Source organism: Pelodiscus sinensis, chromosome 6 (assembly GCF_049634645.1).
Source record: "Pelodiscus sinensis isolate JC-2024 chromosome 6, ASM4963464v1, whole genome shotgun sequence".
Taxonomy (NCBI): domain Eukaryota; kingdom Metazoa; phylum Chordata; order Testudines; family Trionychidae; genus Pelodiscus; species Pelodiscus sinensis.
In genome coordinates, this window is record NC_134716.1 from 67,628,402 (window position 1) to 67,645,114 (window position 16,713).

General features: G+C 46.7%; 1 protein-coding gene across 6 annotated transcripts in view; it reads left to right on the top strand.

The window, feature by feature from the left end:
• Positions 1 to 16,713, top strand: part of LOC102463874 (solute carrier organic anion transporter family member 4C1) — a 179,015-nt gene that overhangs the window by 148,518 nt on the left and 13,784 nt on the right. For 2 of the 6 annotated variants that reach the window (XR_012904797.1, XR_012904799.1), the window contains one exon: positions 1 to 16,713. This exon is cut by the window's right edge and continues 13,784 nt beyond it. Coding sequence is in view for 1 of the 6 variants with exons in the window: in XM_075932072.1 (XP_075788187.1) it covers positions 1 to 47 (47 nt within the window). In the remaining 5 variants the exon portion in view is untranslated. The other 4 variants (XR_012904798.1, XM_075932072.1, XR_012904795.1 and 1 more) reach the window with 3 other exon arrangements.

The window sequence follows — 16,713 nt, forward strand, 5'->3', positions numbered from 1 at the left end:
GTCTCTGGAAAATTCTGCATTCAGCAACAACATGCATTACAGAATAAAGTTTGTGGGCCACTTAAAGTTGGATCTAGTCTAAACATGACAACACCTAGATAAGAGGTTAGTACCATTTTGTGCATTACTTATATTGCTAAAGAAAAACATGTCAAGTAAAAACATTTTATAGATTTAAAACAAAACCTAGGAATTAGTTGTGAAAAAAAACCAACAACTGCTACAGGAGCAAATGAAACACAGTGGATAGAGTTGACATGCTGTGCAGTATTTTGTTGTATGTGGAAATGATGTGCTTATAAAATTTACACTTGCAATGTCTGAGGTACCCTTTAAGTTTTATTCATTGTCCTATGGCAGTGTTTCTCAAAGTGTTTTGTGGGATCACTTTGGGAAAGCTGTTAGTGGGCTTGTACAGCTTTGTTTACCTAAAGGGTCTGTAGCAACATAGCCACATAGCCTTGCAATTCCAATTAGTTCCATTTTGCTGTTTCATGCATGCACATGAGAACCTCTGAGTGCTTCAGAAGACTTGCGTTCACAACAATCAATGCATACTGATTCTTGGGGATCAGAATTGTGACATGTATTTGGTTCTTGAGGTAACAGTAGGTGTCTGAAATCTTTTATATTCTAAAACCAAGCAATTCAGAAGTTTCTAAATTATGTAAATATGTTATTACAATAGGCTCATATTTGCTATTTTTACTGGTAATTTATTGGATTGTGAACAATATAACAATATATACAGAGTAGTTCCAACACATCCATCCTGTAGCTTGCTATTCCTCATTTCCTGTTGAAATGACCGAAGCAAAATGCAGTGATTACATGTTTTTGTTTCCCAGCTTTTCGACAGTTACACTGTAGTTGCCAGAAGAAATATTCCAATTGTTAAAAAAAAAAAAAAAAAAAAAAAAAAGATGGTGCAGAAAGGAATTTTGTATGGGAGGGAGGGTTAGGTTGGCTATTAGGAAAAACTATTTTACTGGAAAGGTGGTGAAGCACTAGAATGGTTTACCTAGGGAAGTGGTAGGAACTCCATTCCTAGAAGTTTTTAAGTCCAGACTTGACCAAGCCCAGGGGGATTTAGTTGGGGTTGGTCCTGCTTTCTATTTCTATGAATATATATTACAAAACAGAAATGATTCATTTTATCAGTTACACCATGGCTATTAATGGTATTCAATCACTGGGATGACAAATAATTCTTTGTTTCCCAACCTATTTCCTACCTGGATGCAGATGCTGATTGTAATATACTGGGATCTGTGTTTTCATTCACATCATCTCTGTATGCAGGAGGTAAGTGCAGACTTCAGTAGGCATGTCACTTGCTGTGCAATTCAGAGTGGTGAATATTTTAAAGAGGAGACTTGCCTAATGAATTTTTTCATTTGAATTATATTTTGATGGTGTTTTGCCTTGAAATAGGTAGATCAGCCCACTGAAGTCAATGGGAATTTTTAGAGACTCAGCAGTTTTGAAAATCAAGCCTAATTAGGTACCTTCATAGACTTCTAGAATACTAGAATTGGAAGGGATCTCAAGAGATCATCAAATCCAGTCCCCTGCCCTCATGGCAGGACCAAGCACTATCTAGATCAGGAGTTCCCAACCTGGGGTATGTGTACCCTCAGGGGGTACGAGAAGCTTGTCAAGGAGGTACGGGGAATATTTGGTAAATCACTAGATTATCCTAATTGAAATATTCCCAAAGTAGTAGTGTTAGTGAAAAAAGATGCAGATTCTAGAGCCTAGAATTTATTTCCTTTCATATTGAATAGGGGGTATGGGAAGTTTTACTAAAAGCCAAGGAGGTACAGGTACTGAAAAAGTTTGGGAACCCCTGATCTAGATCATACCAGGGGGAGGGAGCATGCTGTAGGTTGCCAACCCCTGATCTAGATCATCATTGATGAGTGTTTGTCTAACCTGCTCTTAAATATCTCCAGTGATGGAGATTCCACAACCTCCCTAGGCAATTTATTCTGGTACTTAACCACCCTGACAGTTAGGAAGTTTTTCTTAATGTCCAACCTAAACCTCCCTTTCTTCAGTTTAAGCCATTGCTGCTGCTTCTATCATTAGAAACCAAGGAGAACAATTCCCCTCTGTGACGGTCCGCCAGCGACCCGCGTGAGAGACAGCCTGGGCCGCCGGGCTGTAGAAAGTGGCAGCACGGCCCAAGCCCCTCCCACCATCCCCGGCACAGGCAGGGGAAGCCGGCAGGGCTGTGCTCAACCTCCGTGGCTGTGCCGGCGGGGAACCACTGGTCCCTCCCCGGAGGTCGCACTGGGCGAGGGCGGGGCAGAGCCAAGCAGCCAAACGGCTGCCGAGAATACAGGCACGCCGCCGGAAGGGGAGGAGCCCCGAGCAGCGTCCGGCGTAGCGGGCCATTTTAAAAAGGCTCGCTGCCAGCGAGGAAAGGGGCAGCCTCCTCGCAGAGAGGGAGGAGAGCCCCCGGATGCAGAACGGACCCCGAGCGGCACCAAGGTCGGCAGTCGGCCTGGCCTCGGCCCAGGGGTTCCCGGGACAGCCACTGCAGCTGGCGGTCGACCAGTTCCAGCTCCGACGGAGATTGGACCCCGCTCCGCCAGCCCTGGAAGGAACAGCCCAGTAGAGAGTGGACCCAGCGGAGGGAACGGACCCACGAGGCATCACCGGAGCAACTCCGGACCCGGACTTCTGAACCAGGGTAGGCTTCAGGGACTGGGGCAGCGACCCGAAGGGACCCGGAAAGGGAGGAAGGAGCCCGGGGCGGGGCCCTTTTGGTGTTGGTGGGTAGACGGGTTATGGCAGGAGTGACCCCTGTCTACCGTGTCGGGGCGCGAGCAAGCCCCGACGCTTAGGGCCCCGGGCTGGGGCCTGGAGAGAGGGCAGCACCGGGTCCCCCTCCCTCACCTCTGAGGAGCATTCAAGCCCGGGCAACGCCGGCTCAGTCATACAACAGAATCAGGTGACAGTCAAACCAGAGAGACTGGACTGTGGGCTCAGGCCCCAACCCCGCAGGGGCGTGTGACAGCTACAGGGTCCGCCGACCCCCCTCCCCTTCTTGGGGAGGGGGTGATCTCACCAATTGTCAGGGCTTATAAACAGGGGCCCTAGGCAGGATACTGACGGAAAGAGGGCGGAGGGGTTCGCCGAGCCCCCCTCTCGTGCTGAGGGGGGTGATCACACCCAGAACCCCTCACACCCTCCCTTCCTCCTTGACACCCTTTGACACCTGAAAACTGCTATCATGTCCCCTCTTAGTCTTCTCTTTTCCAAACTAAACAAGCCCAATTCCTTCAGCCTTCTCTCATAGCTCATGTTATCTAGATCTTTAATCATTTTTGTTGCTCTTCTCTGGACCTTCTCCAATTTCTCCACATATTTCTTGAAATGTGGTGGCCAGAACTGGACACAATACTCCAATTGAGGCCTAATCAGTACAGAGTAGAGCAGAAGAATGACTTCTCAAGTCTTGCTTACAACACTCCTGTTAATGCATCCCAGAATCATGGTTGTTGTGTATGTGGGGTGTGTGTTTGTTGTTGTTGTTTTTGCAACAGTGTCATACTGTTGACTTGTATTTAGCTTGTGGTCCACTATGACCCCTAGATCCTTTGTTGCGGTACTCCTTCCTAGTCAGTCGCTTCCCATTCTGTATGAGGGTATGTCTACACTACAGCACTAATTTGAACTAACTTAGTTCGAATTAGTTAATTCGAACTAAGCTAGTTCGAATTAGCACAGCTACACTTAAAAACTAGTTCGAATTAGCATTTTGCTAATTCGAACTAGCATGTCCACACAGAGTGGACCCTGAACAGAGGTTTAGGATGGCCGGAAGCAGTGCCGGCAGGGCATCAGATGAGAACTTAGAGCGTGGAGCTGCTGTCTCAGGCTAGCTGAGGGCTGTGTTTAAAGGGACCCGACCCCCACCCCGGACAGACAGTTCTCAGGGTTCCCCGCTTGCAAAGCAGTCCTGGCTTGGAGTGCCCTGAGTGCCCACACGTGGAACATCACAGCACTCGGCCATCAGCCCGGCTGCACTTGCCACAGGCTGCCATCCGGGGGGCGGGAGTAATCGGGGGGGCTGCAGGAGAACTTCCACCCTGAGAAGCCCGCAGAGCCAGCCCAGTCCTCCCCATCGGGGGTGCGTACTCCATTCCTCCCTCACCTCCTTCCACTTACCCTTCCCTAGCCCCCCTTCCTGATGTACAAAATAAAGAAAACGTGTGTTCAAAAATAGAATCTCTCTTTATTGAACAAAACTGGGGGAGACTGGGAAAAAGAGGTGGGAGAGGGGAGGGCAACTAAAATGATCAGGGGTTTGGAACAGGTCCCATATGAAGAGAGGCTAAAGAGACTGGGACTTTTCAGCTTAGAGAAGAGGAGACGGAGGGGGGATATGATAGAGGTCTATAAAAGCAAGAGTGGTGTGGAGAGGGTGCATAAAGAAAAGTTCTCCATTAGTTCCCATAATAGAAGGACTAGAGGACACCAAAGGAAAGGTATGGGTAGCAGGCTTCAAACTAGTAACAGAAAGTTCTTCTTCACAAAGCAAATAGTCAACCTGTGGAACTCCTTGCTGCAGGAGGCTGTGAAGGCTAGAACTAGAACAGAGTTTAAAGAGAAGTTAGATCAAGTCATGGAGGTTGGGTCCATGGAGTGCTATTAGCCAGGGGGTAGAAATGGTGTCCCTGCCCAAAGTTTGTGGAAGGCTGGAGATGGATGGCACGAGGCAAATGGCTTGGTCACTGTCTTTGGTCCATCCCCTCCAGGGTACCTAGGGTTGGGTGTTGTTGGCAGACAGGCTACTGGACTAGATGGACCTTTGGTCTGACCCAGTACGACCATTCTAAGCTCAGGGCTCAGGGTCGGGGGGTCTCAGTCGACCACCCTGATTTTCATGCAAACCTGCTCCTGGGTGGCAAGGCTGGCAACTCTCCTGCCCTAGACAGCCACTTTCCTGTGCCTAGTGCGGAGTTCGTGGATGAAGTCCACGATGTCTGCACAAGACCAGGCGGGTGCCCGCCTCTTGCGGTCCTGGCCAGGTTCCCGAGAGCCAGCCAGCCATCCCGGGAAGAGGCGGAGGGCTGGGGGGCATCGGGTGGCTGGCTCATGGCGTGCCAGGTGCTGGGTCTGCTGGCTGGGTGCTGGCAGGCTTGCACCTGGCACGGGCACCATAGCCAGCCCGTGCCCCTTTAAGGGCTCCGGGGCAGGGAGGGGGGCATACGAGTTTCCCTGGTGGTGCCCAGAGTGGCCACCAGGGAAAGCTGGGGAGGGCTAGCCTCCCACTAGCTCGAATTAAGGGTCTACACAGCCCTTAATTCGAACTAGTAAGTTCGAACTAGGCTTAGTCCTCGTAAAATGAGGTTTACCTAGTTCGAAGTAAGCGCTCCGCTAGTTCGAATTTAGTTCGAACTAGCGGAGCGCTAGTGTAGCGCCTATCAAAGTTAATTCGAACTAACATCCGTTAGTTCGAATTAACTTTGTATTAATTCGAACTAACGTCCGTTAGTTCGAATTAACTTTGTAGTGTAGACATACCCTATGTGAAATGGATTGTTCCTTCCTAAGTAAAGTATTTTGCATTTGTCCTTATTAAGCTTCATCCTATTTACCTCAGACCATTTCTCCAGTTTGTCCAGATCATTTTGAATTATGACCCTATCCTCCAAAGCAGTTGCAACCCCTCCCGGCTTGGTACCATCTGCAAACTTAATAATCGTAGTCTCTATGCCACCATCTAAATCATTGATGAAGATATTGAACAGAACCAGTCACAAAGCAGACCCCTGCAGAACTCCACTTGTTATGCTGGTTCAGCATGACTGTGAACCTTCAGTTACTACTCTCTGAAAATGGTTATCTAGCCAGTAATACACCTACCTTATACTAGCCCCATCTAAGTTGAATTTCCCTAGTTGATTGATAAGAAACTCATGTGAGACCATATCAAATGCTATACTAAAGTCTAGGTATACCACGTTCACCACTTCTCCCTTATCCAAAAGACTTGTTATCCTATCAAAGAAAGCTATCAGATTGGTTTGACATTATTTGTTCTTTACAAATCCATGCTGGCTGTTACTTATCTTATTTTCTATGGCTTAGAAGAGAATTTACCTATATGCATTTACTTGAAAAATGCTTTATCCTAAATTCTTAGTGATGTTCCTATATTTGTATTTATGCACTTTAGAGGGGGGAGTTCTTACTCCTCTTTGTTTGGAAAGTGGTAGTGGGGAGGGTTTGCTTGGTGGCAGGCCTTGTGAAGGATAAAAAAAGTAATTGTTGAGCATTGAGATAAAATGGAGGTTATGGAGGTCCCTTCTGGTTCCCCCTCATAAACCCTCAACCCCCCCCCCCCCCCCCGACTGGACAAACGCTTATAAATTAGCTATTAATGGTGGCTGTTTTGACCTTGCTGTTCCTGAATGTTCCTTTCTGCATCCATTCTCTCTTGCTCCTCTTTCAGTCATCTTATCTGATCAACGGTTCCCTTTGACTCCAGTGGTGAAAGATAAAGGCCAGGAGAACTGTCATGATATCAGCATGCTTCTACCACTTATTGTAGTTCTGACAGCACCAGGCTGTGAAAGGAGGGTTTGTTATGAATATTTTATGCACAATAAAACAGGTAGACCTCTGGTGACTGTCCTCCAGTTCTTGGCAGAGGTGTCTTCCACATCATACTTGGCATCAGTTGTAGTTATATAAAAAGGATAAGAAAGAGCGTAATCACCCTCTCTATGAATTGAGTGAAGGAATTCCCATTGTCTATATCAGGGCTTGGATCAATCTCTTATTTCAAAGTGCATTTTGATAGTCTTGCTTTCACAATGCACTGTTAGTCACAGTTCCTATGGCAGTCCTTGTTATAGGTACAGAAATGTGCCATGAATTAAATTCCTCCTTCATATTCAATGTAGTGTACAAATGCAAGAAGCAGAAAAGTGAATAGCTCTTCCATCCTCAGTATGGTGACTGAGTGATAGACTGTTTTAGGCCCTCCCCTATGCTGATGTGATCAGGGACCATTTTAGCTCTGTTGTGAGCTAGAGCAGCCTAAAGGTACATGTAGACAGCAGCACTATTTCGGGATACTTCCAGAATCCCAAAATAGTTATTCTGCGTCCTTTTAAGCAAGCCCGTTATTTTGAAATCTAACAAGCTCACTATTCCGACATCCCTGTAAACCCCGTTCCATGAGGATGTTTTGAAATAGCATTTTATTTAGAAATTCGGTGCTGTGTAGAAGCGCCAAATTTTGAAATAAGCTATTTTGAAATTAACTCAAAATAAGCTATGCAATTTGCATAGCTCAAATTTTGTAGCTTATTTTGGGATAAGATGCAGTGTAGATTCCCCCCTTGAGAACAGCTGAGGTTTAGGAATTCTCAGTCCTCCAACACAATGCGTTACATTCCTCTCTCCCTTTCTTCACTGAAGGATGCTGCAGGGGGTGTTGCAGAGGCAGACTATGTTAAGTAGTCACAGGACATTGCGTAAACTGTCTACTTTGCTCATGCCTAATAAAACCTAGGCTGCAAAACTAAAATGCTTTGGTAGAAGTTTGAATACTTATTTCTGTGGTTTTGACTTACTCTGAACAGTGTTTTTCAGGCTGTTTCCTTTCCCATCAGAAAATATACAGGTTCATAGATTTTATTCCAAGTTAATCAGAATTTTTTGAGTCTCATTAAACAAATTGAAATAGTTTCAGAGCAACCAATGCATATGAAGCCTAAATTGTTTGCAAAAGCTGTGCTTTAATTTTCGTGGCAGCATTTATCCAGTGATAGTCCCTTATAAAGTTCAGTTCCAGCCTCTTATCAATGTTGCGGCTCATCACTCTGCATCCCTACATTACTACTCTGGGAGGAGCTTGAGTTTCACATTGGCTTTCCCTTTGTCACCAAAGACAAGTAACTGTGTTAACTGTAAAAACTTAAAAAACAATGAATAGTCCTGCAGCACCTTAGAGACTAATTCAAAAATGTATATAATATCATGAGCTTCTGTGGGCACAACCCTGTGTCACCATGCCAAGGGCACTCCTACCCTCCCTCTCTTCCCCCACCAACTTGCTGTGATGGAGGTCCCTTGTGATGGCAAGGGTTATAGGTGCCTAATACTGTCACTGTTTAGTCAATGTCCAGTTCCCTCTGGCTGTGTATAACAACAAGAGCTTCACAATGCTCTGCCCAGATTCCATCCTTAAAAGCACTACAGGCAGTCCCCGGGTTACGTACAAGATAGGGACTGTAGGTTTGTTCTTAAGTTGAATTTGTATGTAAGTCGGAACTGGTACATATTGTAGGGGAAACTCTAGCCAAACATTTCTCCAGAACTCAGTTTTATTCTCCCACTCCTCACTTCCCTCAGTCCTTTATTCTCAAGCTGAGGTGTCTGCTGAGAAAAGCCTCTCCGCGACTCCCTGGTCTGCTGGGTTGGGGAGGCACTAGCTTCGTGTCTCCCTGGTCTGCTGGGGGGGAAGCAGCTAGTGCGGGGTTGCCTCACCCCGTTTGTAAGTAGGGATCGGATGTAAGTCGGATCCATGTAACCCGGGGACTGCCTGTATTCCCAATATCACAATATGTATTGCTATATCTCTCTATTGTTGTGTTTTGAAAAGCCAGCTACTTTTGCTGTTTGGCTAGCTTTGCCTTTTCATGACAAAGCTGTGATTTACACTGCACACCTGATTATATTTCATGTATTTAACATTTTACTCAATTGATTAATAGCATTAAGCTAGTGTGCTCCCTCTCCCTCTCCCTCTCTCTCTCCCCTTTTCAGAGTCCTCTCTCCCCATACACCAGGGTGCTCCTTCTAAAACATCAGTTGATCTTGGTCTGTTTACACTGATAGTTTCTTTAAGTAGGGGATGAAACATTTTCTAACTAATGGTGATGAATGGTAGTTTTAGGTGATGAACAGGTAGCTTAGTCCAGCTCTTGGGGGCAGAGGGAAGGTGGGAAGCTTGATCATCTTAGTCAATTTTAGCACTTTAAAAAGGAAGAGACAGCTTGAGTAGGCAGTACACTTGCTGTCTACATTGGCTAAAACTGAAAATAAATATACTGTTACCAAGCTCTACACACACACGCGCGCGCACGCACACACACACACACACACACACACACACACACACACTTTGCAATGCAGTAAACCAATTTTGTTACCTTGGCCTGGAGAGACTTTTTCCATTAAGCTGATTGTAGAGGTCCCAATAATGAGTCCTGAGATGATGAAGTACCCATCTGCAGCTGTTCTTGAAATGATCACAAGTAGTAGCAGGCTGAACTAATGCTGCCCTCTATCATATACATGTACAGACTTTTTCCCTCTTGCTTTGTGCCTTCCTCTTATTTCTAGGTTTTATTGTCAAGGACCTGTCTACATTAGAAATATAACTACTACTGTGCAGGTAGTAGCCTCTGGGTTCTAATACCATTTTTAATATTGTGGTTTGTGTGAATAGGGATGATGAACACAAGTGTATCCTGAGTTTGTGGTATCCACTTTATAAATGTTATCTGTATTTCTGTGAGACAGGGATTATGCTGACTGATTGGGAAAGGATTATGAAGCTAGTCTTATTATGTTTCCTTATGGTATGTGCATTGTGAGACAATACAGATGTCTCCTTGTGGGAGTGGTTCTCAACCTGTGGACCAAGAGTTGCTTGCAGCCTAATCAGCACATAGAGGAGGTCCGTCTGACATCCTCGGGGCCATACAGGTAGTAGGGGATGTGACCAACATATGCATCCCACAATGGTAAATAGGTTGAAAAGCCTTATGGATTTCAGAATGCAGAAACCTTGGAATCATCTGAGCCCTTGGCCACTAGACAAGAGCAAGAGGTGGAAACTTTAAAGATGAGAATGGAAAACATCTTCTAGCAAGGATTAACATATAAACTTTCTGACTATCCACAGGGATGTGTGGTGAATAGCTGGCACAAAATAAAGTAAACTTGACTGTAAATGGCACATGACATTCTAATTAATGAAATCACAGTGCTGAAAAGTATAGGAATGGATACGTAGTGGTGAAATATTCAAGTTAAAGAATTGGTGGTGGGAGTGGAAACATAATATTAAGGAAAAAATAATGGTAGGCCAATGTCTTGAGTAGTGATAAGAAGGCATACCCAGAGGCAAAAACAGAAGCCAAAGGAAGTGCTGCATGAGCTAAAAGTATGGCTTATGACATGCCATATGGCCAACCAGGAGAACATGAAGGAGAAAAGACCATTTATAGACTTGCCAAAAGGCAAAAGAGAAAATGATTAGATGTGGATGAGTTTACTAAAATTAGAAATGAACATAGTATAATACATAAATTGTGAATCATTTGTCAAAGTTAGAACCTTACTATACAGAAAGAGAGATGAATGAGGAAAACCCAAGGGAGAACATGCAAGCTGAACTAGAACAAAACAAATTGCATATGGGAGGAAAAGGTTGCAGAGGCACTTCAGAAAATGAAACGAGATAGCGTCTAGACCAGAAGAAGTGCTAATGGATGCATTGAGTCTTTGGGAAAAGAAGTAATCTTCTTATAAGTCTGTTCAATAATATTCTTCAGAATGAGAAAATATCAGATGAATGGCATAAACGTTTTGTGATGCTTATATTTAAACATAACAGAGGTGTTATATGATGGGCTAACTGTTGCTCAATTAAGATGATGTCATACTATGAAAATATGGGAGAAGACTACTGAAAAACAGTGGTGTGTAATAATTGAAGTATGGAAGGGTGAGTATGGGTTCATTCCAGGAAGGAAAACAATTTATGCTATCATTGCACTCTGAACCCTTGTGGAGAAATTCAGAAAAAAGAGATGGCAATTGGTCATGGTCTCTGTGAGCCTGGAGAACATGTACAATTATGTACCCAGAGAATTCATTTGTTAGTGGTTCTGATGGAGCAATGTGCTGGAAAGATATGTCCATCTTATTCAAGGTATGTATGATGAAGTGACTATTGTAGTCAAAATTAAATAATGCTATCAGTAAACCGTAGCCTGTATCAGAGATGAACAACAAATCTCTTTTTGTTTGCATTTGTCATAAATGTGATAAATGAGAACATGGACCATGCTTTAGTGATATGTGTGATGGGGTGCAGTCACAGACGACCCCTCGGGGGTGCCTCCTGGGGTGCTACTCGCCTTCCCGTTCTCTGGGGCTCCTCACTGCCCAGTCCTGCTGGGCTAGCTCCACTGGTCTCCCCCTGCCAAGGCCCCAAGCTGAGGTCCCTGCCAGAGAAGTAGTACAGACACTGACCACTTCAGATCCAAGGAGAGTGCAGTTTAGGGCCCAGCCTCCTGAGAGAGCACTCTGCAGAGAATTAGGTAAGCCCCCTTTAGCAATGAACACTGGTTGCCCTCCTACCCACCTCCCAGGTAACAATCGCTTACACTGGGTTTGATAGAAAATAAAAATGGTTTTATTAAGTTGAAGCAGTAGGATTTAAGTAGTAATAAGAGAAAGAAGGCAGAGCAAAGTAGGTTACAAATCAAAAGAAATAAAATCTCTTGACTAATTCTACATTGAAATCTCAGTACAAACTTAATCAAACTCACCCTAAAACCTCTTTTCCAGCTGCCACTCTATCTTCTCCCCCTGGGGTCTCAGCGTCTTTTCTTCAGGTGCAGCCCAGCCAAAAGACCCAGGCCTCTCCTTTCCTATTCCTTTTGTTAAGGAGTTGAGGCCACTCCCTATCAACCACTACTCAGACTGAAGGACGAAAGAGATAATTTAACAGTTGAGGGTAACACCCTCTATGTCTCTCATTCACACATTTGGAACTCACAAAGTATTCCCCACTCCATGTGTCTAATTTTACACACACACACTATACATACAACAGAGTAAGATAAACAGAACCAGCAGATCATGACATGAAGATTGATGGGTTACATGAAATAATTTGCTCAAACCACCTTTGAATTATATATATTCACGTCCATGAGTCCATTTAATAAAGCATGGGGGGAGGGAGGGTGTGCTCCATCACAATCTGTGCAGAGGATGATGAGCCAGCTTTTAACAGTGGCAACATAGTTTTGACCAGGCTGGGCTTAGAGTGAATGTTAGGAAGACTGAAGTAGGAGGACTCCCCACTAACTGCTGGCATTGGCGGAGAGTTGAGAATGAAATTCAAATACTTAAGATCAATGGCTGCTGACAGTGGTGTTATCTTGAGTGCTGCCCAGCATGATACTATAGCACTTCTTGGTGCAAATGCCAGATCTCACTTCTTTGTGACAGAAATATATCAATAAAGTTAAAACAGTATAAAACAGTCACTTGACACCTCCTAAAGCACAGGACAGACTTGGCCAGTCACTAGAAAGAAAATCAATATGCATTCCATCATGGAAATAAAAATGTTGACACATTCGAATGGCAGATATTTCAGTGAAGGTATGATAGGAAATGAAACAAGGAGGGTGTAAGTGGCCTAATGCAATTGAAGACCAGCCTCGGGAGGCTAGGTTATGTTGGTTTGGGCATACCCAGTGGAGAGCTGAGAGTTATATAGAATGTGATGCATGGAAACCTACCAAGGCGGGAGACCAAATTCTTAGTACTTGGACTGGATGTGAGCAGACTAAGGGTATGTCTACAAAGAAAAGTTATTTCGAAATAACAGCCGTTATTTCGAAATAACTGTACTAGCATCTACACAAGCCAACCATTATTTCAAAATTAATTTGAAGTAGCGGAGGGCTTATTTTGAACGTGGTAAACCTCATTCCATGAGGAATAGCATCATTTCAAAATTGCTATTTTGAAATAACTACGGTGTCGATGCGGAATAGAGGCTATTTCAAAATAGGGGGCTTCCAGCCCTTCCCAGGGTGCCCTGTTGGACACTCTGGTCCCAACCAAGAAAACTCCTCTCCTCCTCCCATCCCTGGAGCCCTTAAAGAGGTAGAGTCTGGCCGCAGTGTCTGTGCCAGCTCCAGGCCTGCCAGCCCAGAGCCAGTATTCGCTGCCCCTGACCCAGTGGCCCTAGCATGAGCCAGGTAGCCAGTGCCAGCCAGCCTTCCACCACTCCCTGGGCCCAGTCCCCCAGCTCCCAGGAGCCTGCCAGGGGCCGGAGAAGCGGGTTCCTTCCTAGTCCAATGTGGAGATCATGGACCTGATTGAATTTTAGAGTATGCCTCCAATGTCCAGGATCTCCACACTAGATGGAGGAACACAGCCATCTATGGCAGGATAGCTGCCAGCCTGATCACCAAAGGCCACATCCGAACCCAGGAGCAGGTTCAGATGAAAATTAAGGAGCTGTGGCAGGCCTATGCCAGGGCCACAGGGGGCAGCTCCCAAACAGGGGAAGACCTTGAAAGCTGCCCCTATTTTGACACCCTGGACCGCATCCTGGGGGGCGGTACAATCTGTGCCCTGTTACCTACCAGCCCTGTGCTCTTGTGTAGCCAGAGAGTGACATTCTTGGAAAACCATCTCCCCCTTCTCCTAGGCCTCTGCTAGAATCAGACAAAGCAAGGAAAAGGCCAGGGAAGACACACCTAAACTAATTAAGGAAACACCCCAGCCTCATCTGCATTGAAGATAGAACTCCTTAGCATACAGAATGGAGACCAGGACTTCCAAAGCAGGAACCACAGTGAACAATGGGATAGCGAAAGCAGAGAAGCACTGCCTGATGGGAAATCTCTACTCCAGATGCTAATGAACCCAGGCCTGCTAACACCCAAATTAGTCATTATCAGACCAGTTCTAGTAACAATCCTATTGACATCTAAAATACTGAAACTGCCTAGTTGCATTGTGAGCTTGTTCAAGGAACATCACCCATAACCAGGGGTGATCAGTCTCTATTGTCTCGCCTCTTTCTCTTTGAACTATTGTCCTATCCCTATAAAAACTCCTATCCTTGCCCTGGATTTAAACTGCATCAGTTCCATTGAGACTTCATCATCTCCTGTCGGATCGTGCTGGGGGCTCTTCTCTGCTTGTCTCCTGCCCTCTGGACCCCCAGCTCCCATCACCATCTGGGAATCCCGATTGGTGTGTTAGGCCACAGAAAATTGGGCGGTTATGCTAAGACAGACCTATCTGGGTAGTCCCCAACAAGTGCAAGCTTCACATAGTGGTGAGATCTCTCTCTCTCTGTCTCCTTCCTCCCCCCCCTCCCCCACCTATCTCTAAGCCTAGCCTCCTGACTCTGCCCTATGTAAACTGTTATATGGTTAGCTAGCCCTAACATTTGTAATCAGTTCCAATTTAGATTTAATAGTGTAACTGTTTTGTGTGTTTGGCTCCCTATATATATAATAAATAACTTTCATTGTTAAGCTGGTTGTTTCTCTCTCTTTCTTTCTCTTTTGCTCAATCTTCCTCAAGGGGTGTTGTTTTAGCTTTCTCATTCGCTCTGCAACAACGCTTCTTGTGCCCAAGCTAAAGATCCCTGTATTGCCCAAAATCCTGTGGGGTTTGCTCATCGTGTGGTTTACCAATGAATGATTGTGGTGTGAAAGTGGGGATAAGGGGTGCTGAACCTGGGGGCATATGAGGATGGCAGCTTAAAGTCCTGTTTAATCCAACCCACTGAGTCCAAAGGCACATGAGGGTGCAGTGTGGCATTGCTGTTAAACCCAGCCTGCTGAGTCCAGGGACATATGAGGGGTCAGCTTTTTAGTGCTGATTACCTAGTCCTCTCAGACGTGCTCTGTTAATGGGAGTGAGTGTCTGTGTGTGTTGCTAAGTGGGAAGTTCCTGCAGGAGAGCTCCAGTGGGAGGGGGAATTGACAGCAGGGAGAAAATTCAGCTCCATTTGAGAGCACAAGTAAGCACAAGCAGCAAGCACACTCATAGAATTGATAACCTTCCCCCAGTCCCATAAAAGTAACCCTAATAAATGAGCATACCCCAGAATATTGGGCAAATCTGGTAACAAATCTAGGTGGTCATCAACCCTGGGGCAGAAGGCCCTGACCAGGGCATGGAGGAGGGGGAGGAGGAGGAGAGCCAGGAGCTGCAGGAGCCTGGAGGGAGTGTGCCGCCCAGCTAGGACCCCCGAGCCATCTCAGGGGACCAGTCGCTGGTGTCATCCAGGGAGGCAACAACATGTGAGTGCCCATCACTGTCTCCTTATGGGGGGAGGGGAGTGCGAGGGAGACTAGGGACTGCGCACATGTTGGCCTTGCTGACCAGGGATCATGCAGCAACCTGTGCATGTGCGAGCATGTGCCGTGCCACCTCTGGGCACATGGCCTCAGCTGTCTTCCACACAGGGGCCTTGGCCTGTTAGCCACACGTGTGTGTGAAGAGACATGACATGCTCCTGACCCGAAGGTGGGACACTGCAGGACACCCTGCCTCCACAAGCCCTCTCTACTCAGAGGCAGTGGACATCTCCCCCCGACACACACCCACACTGATGTAGCACAGGGGCATGAGTGCCGTCTCAGGGCAGCTCCCACTCCCTGGGATAGCAGGACATCCTGAACATGGCCTGTGTGCAAGCACATCGGTTCTGATGGTGCGGAGAACTGTTGTCCTCGCTTGCAGAGGGGGGCTGGGCTTCACCCACTGTGACCCCAGGGATAACTGACCACTTCTCTTGTTTCTCCACAGACACACCAACTGTGAGTGCAGGGCACACACCACCACCTGGGACATCCTTCCACACCCGAGGACTCCACAGGCCCACCCGTGAAGTGGAGGAGTACCAGAAGGAGCACCTGCAGGCACTGCAAGCCTTGCACCACACCCTTGATCACTGGGTGCAGGAAGTACTTCAGGTCTGGCGGGAGCAGCTTGCCCAGGGCCGTGCCATCTGCGAGCACCTGCAGACCCTGGTGCAGAGATTGCTGCCTCCTGCCGCTCCAGCCCCTGCTCCCTCCCCAGCTTCCGCTCCTCCTTCCACTTCTTCTCCCACTCCCGCTTCTTTCTCCACACCCTCCTCACTCCACTGGGGATGCCAAGGCCCCTGCACCGGTGGTGCTTGGAGACAGTTGGGCCGGCGAGACCCCCAACCCTGATCCCTGAGCTTCTCCTCCCCCTTCCTCCCCTTGCCTCCCCCTGCCAGCTCCCTCCTCCCATGTTTCCCCCTCCCACCCTCCCCCCTCCGCCTCCCACCTTCTTTCCCCATTCTCACCTCTGTTTCATTCCCCCCACCCCAGTTTTGTTCAACAAAGAGACTTTGTTGTAATGAATACATGTGTCTTTTACTGTACAGCGGGAAGGGAGGTTGGTGGGGTAAGTGGAAGGATGTGAGGGAAGAATGAGGCACAAGCCCCCAGCGGGGCACATCAGGGAGACCAGTACTGCCTGCAGAATGTGCTGCCAGGCTCACAGCAACACGTCCAGGAGAAGCACCAGAGTGCCCAGGGACAGCTCTGGTTCCATGCTGCAGAGTGCTGTGATGTCCTGAGTGAGGGCAACCAGAGCACGCAGAGAAAAAAAATGCTTTGCTGTCCCTCAGTGAGGTAGGCAAGCAAGCAGGGAAACCTGAGAACTGGCTGTCCTGGGGGTGGGGAGGGTCCCTTTAAGAACAGGCCTCAGATACCTTGTGTGGCTGCTGCCTGAGGCTAACTCCTGTTCTGATGCCCTGCCAGAACTGGTTCTGGCCAGCCTTAAATGTGATTCAGCGTCCAATCAGTGTGGATGTGCTATTTCAAAATAGCAAAATGCTATTTCAAAATGCATTTTGTGTCTAGACACATTATTTTG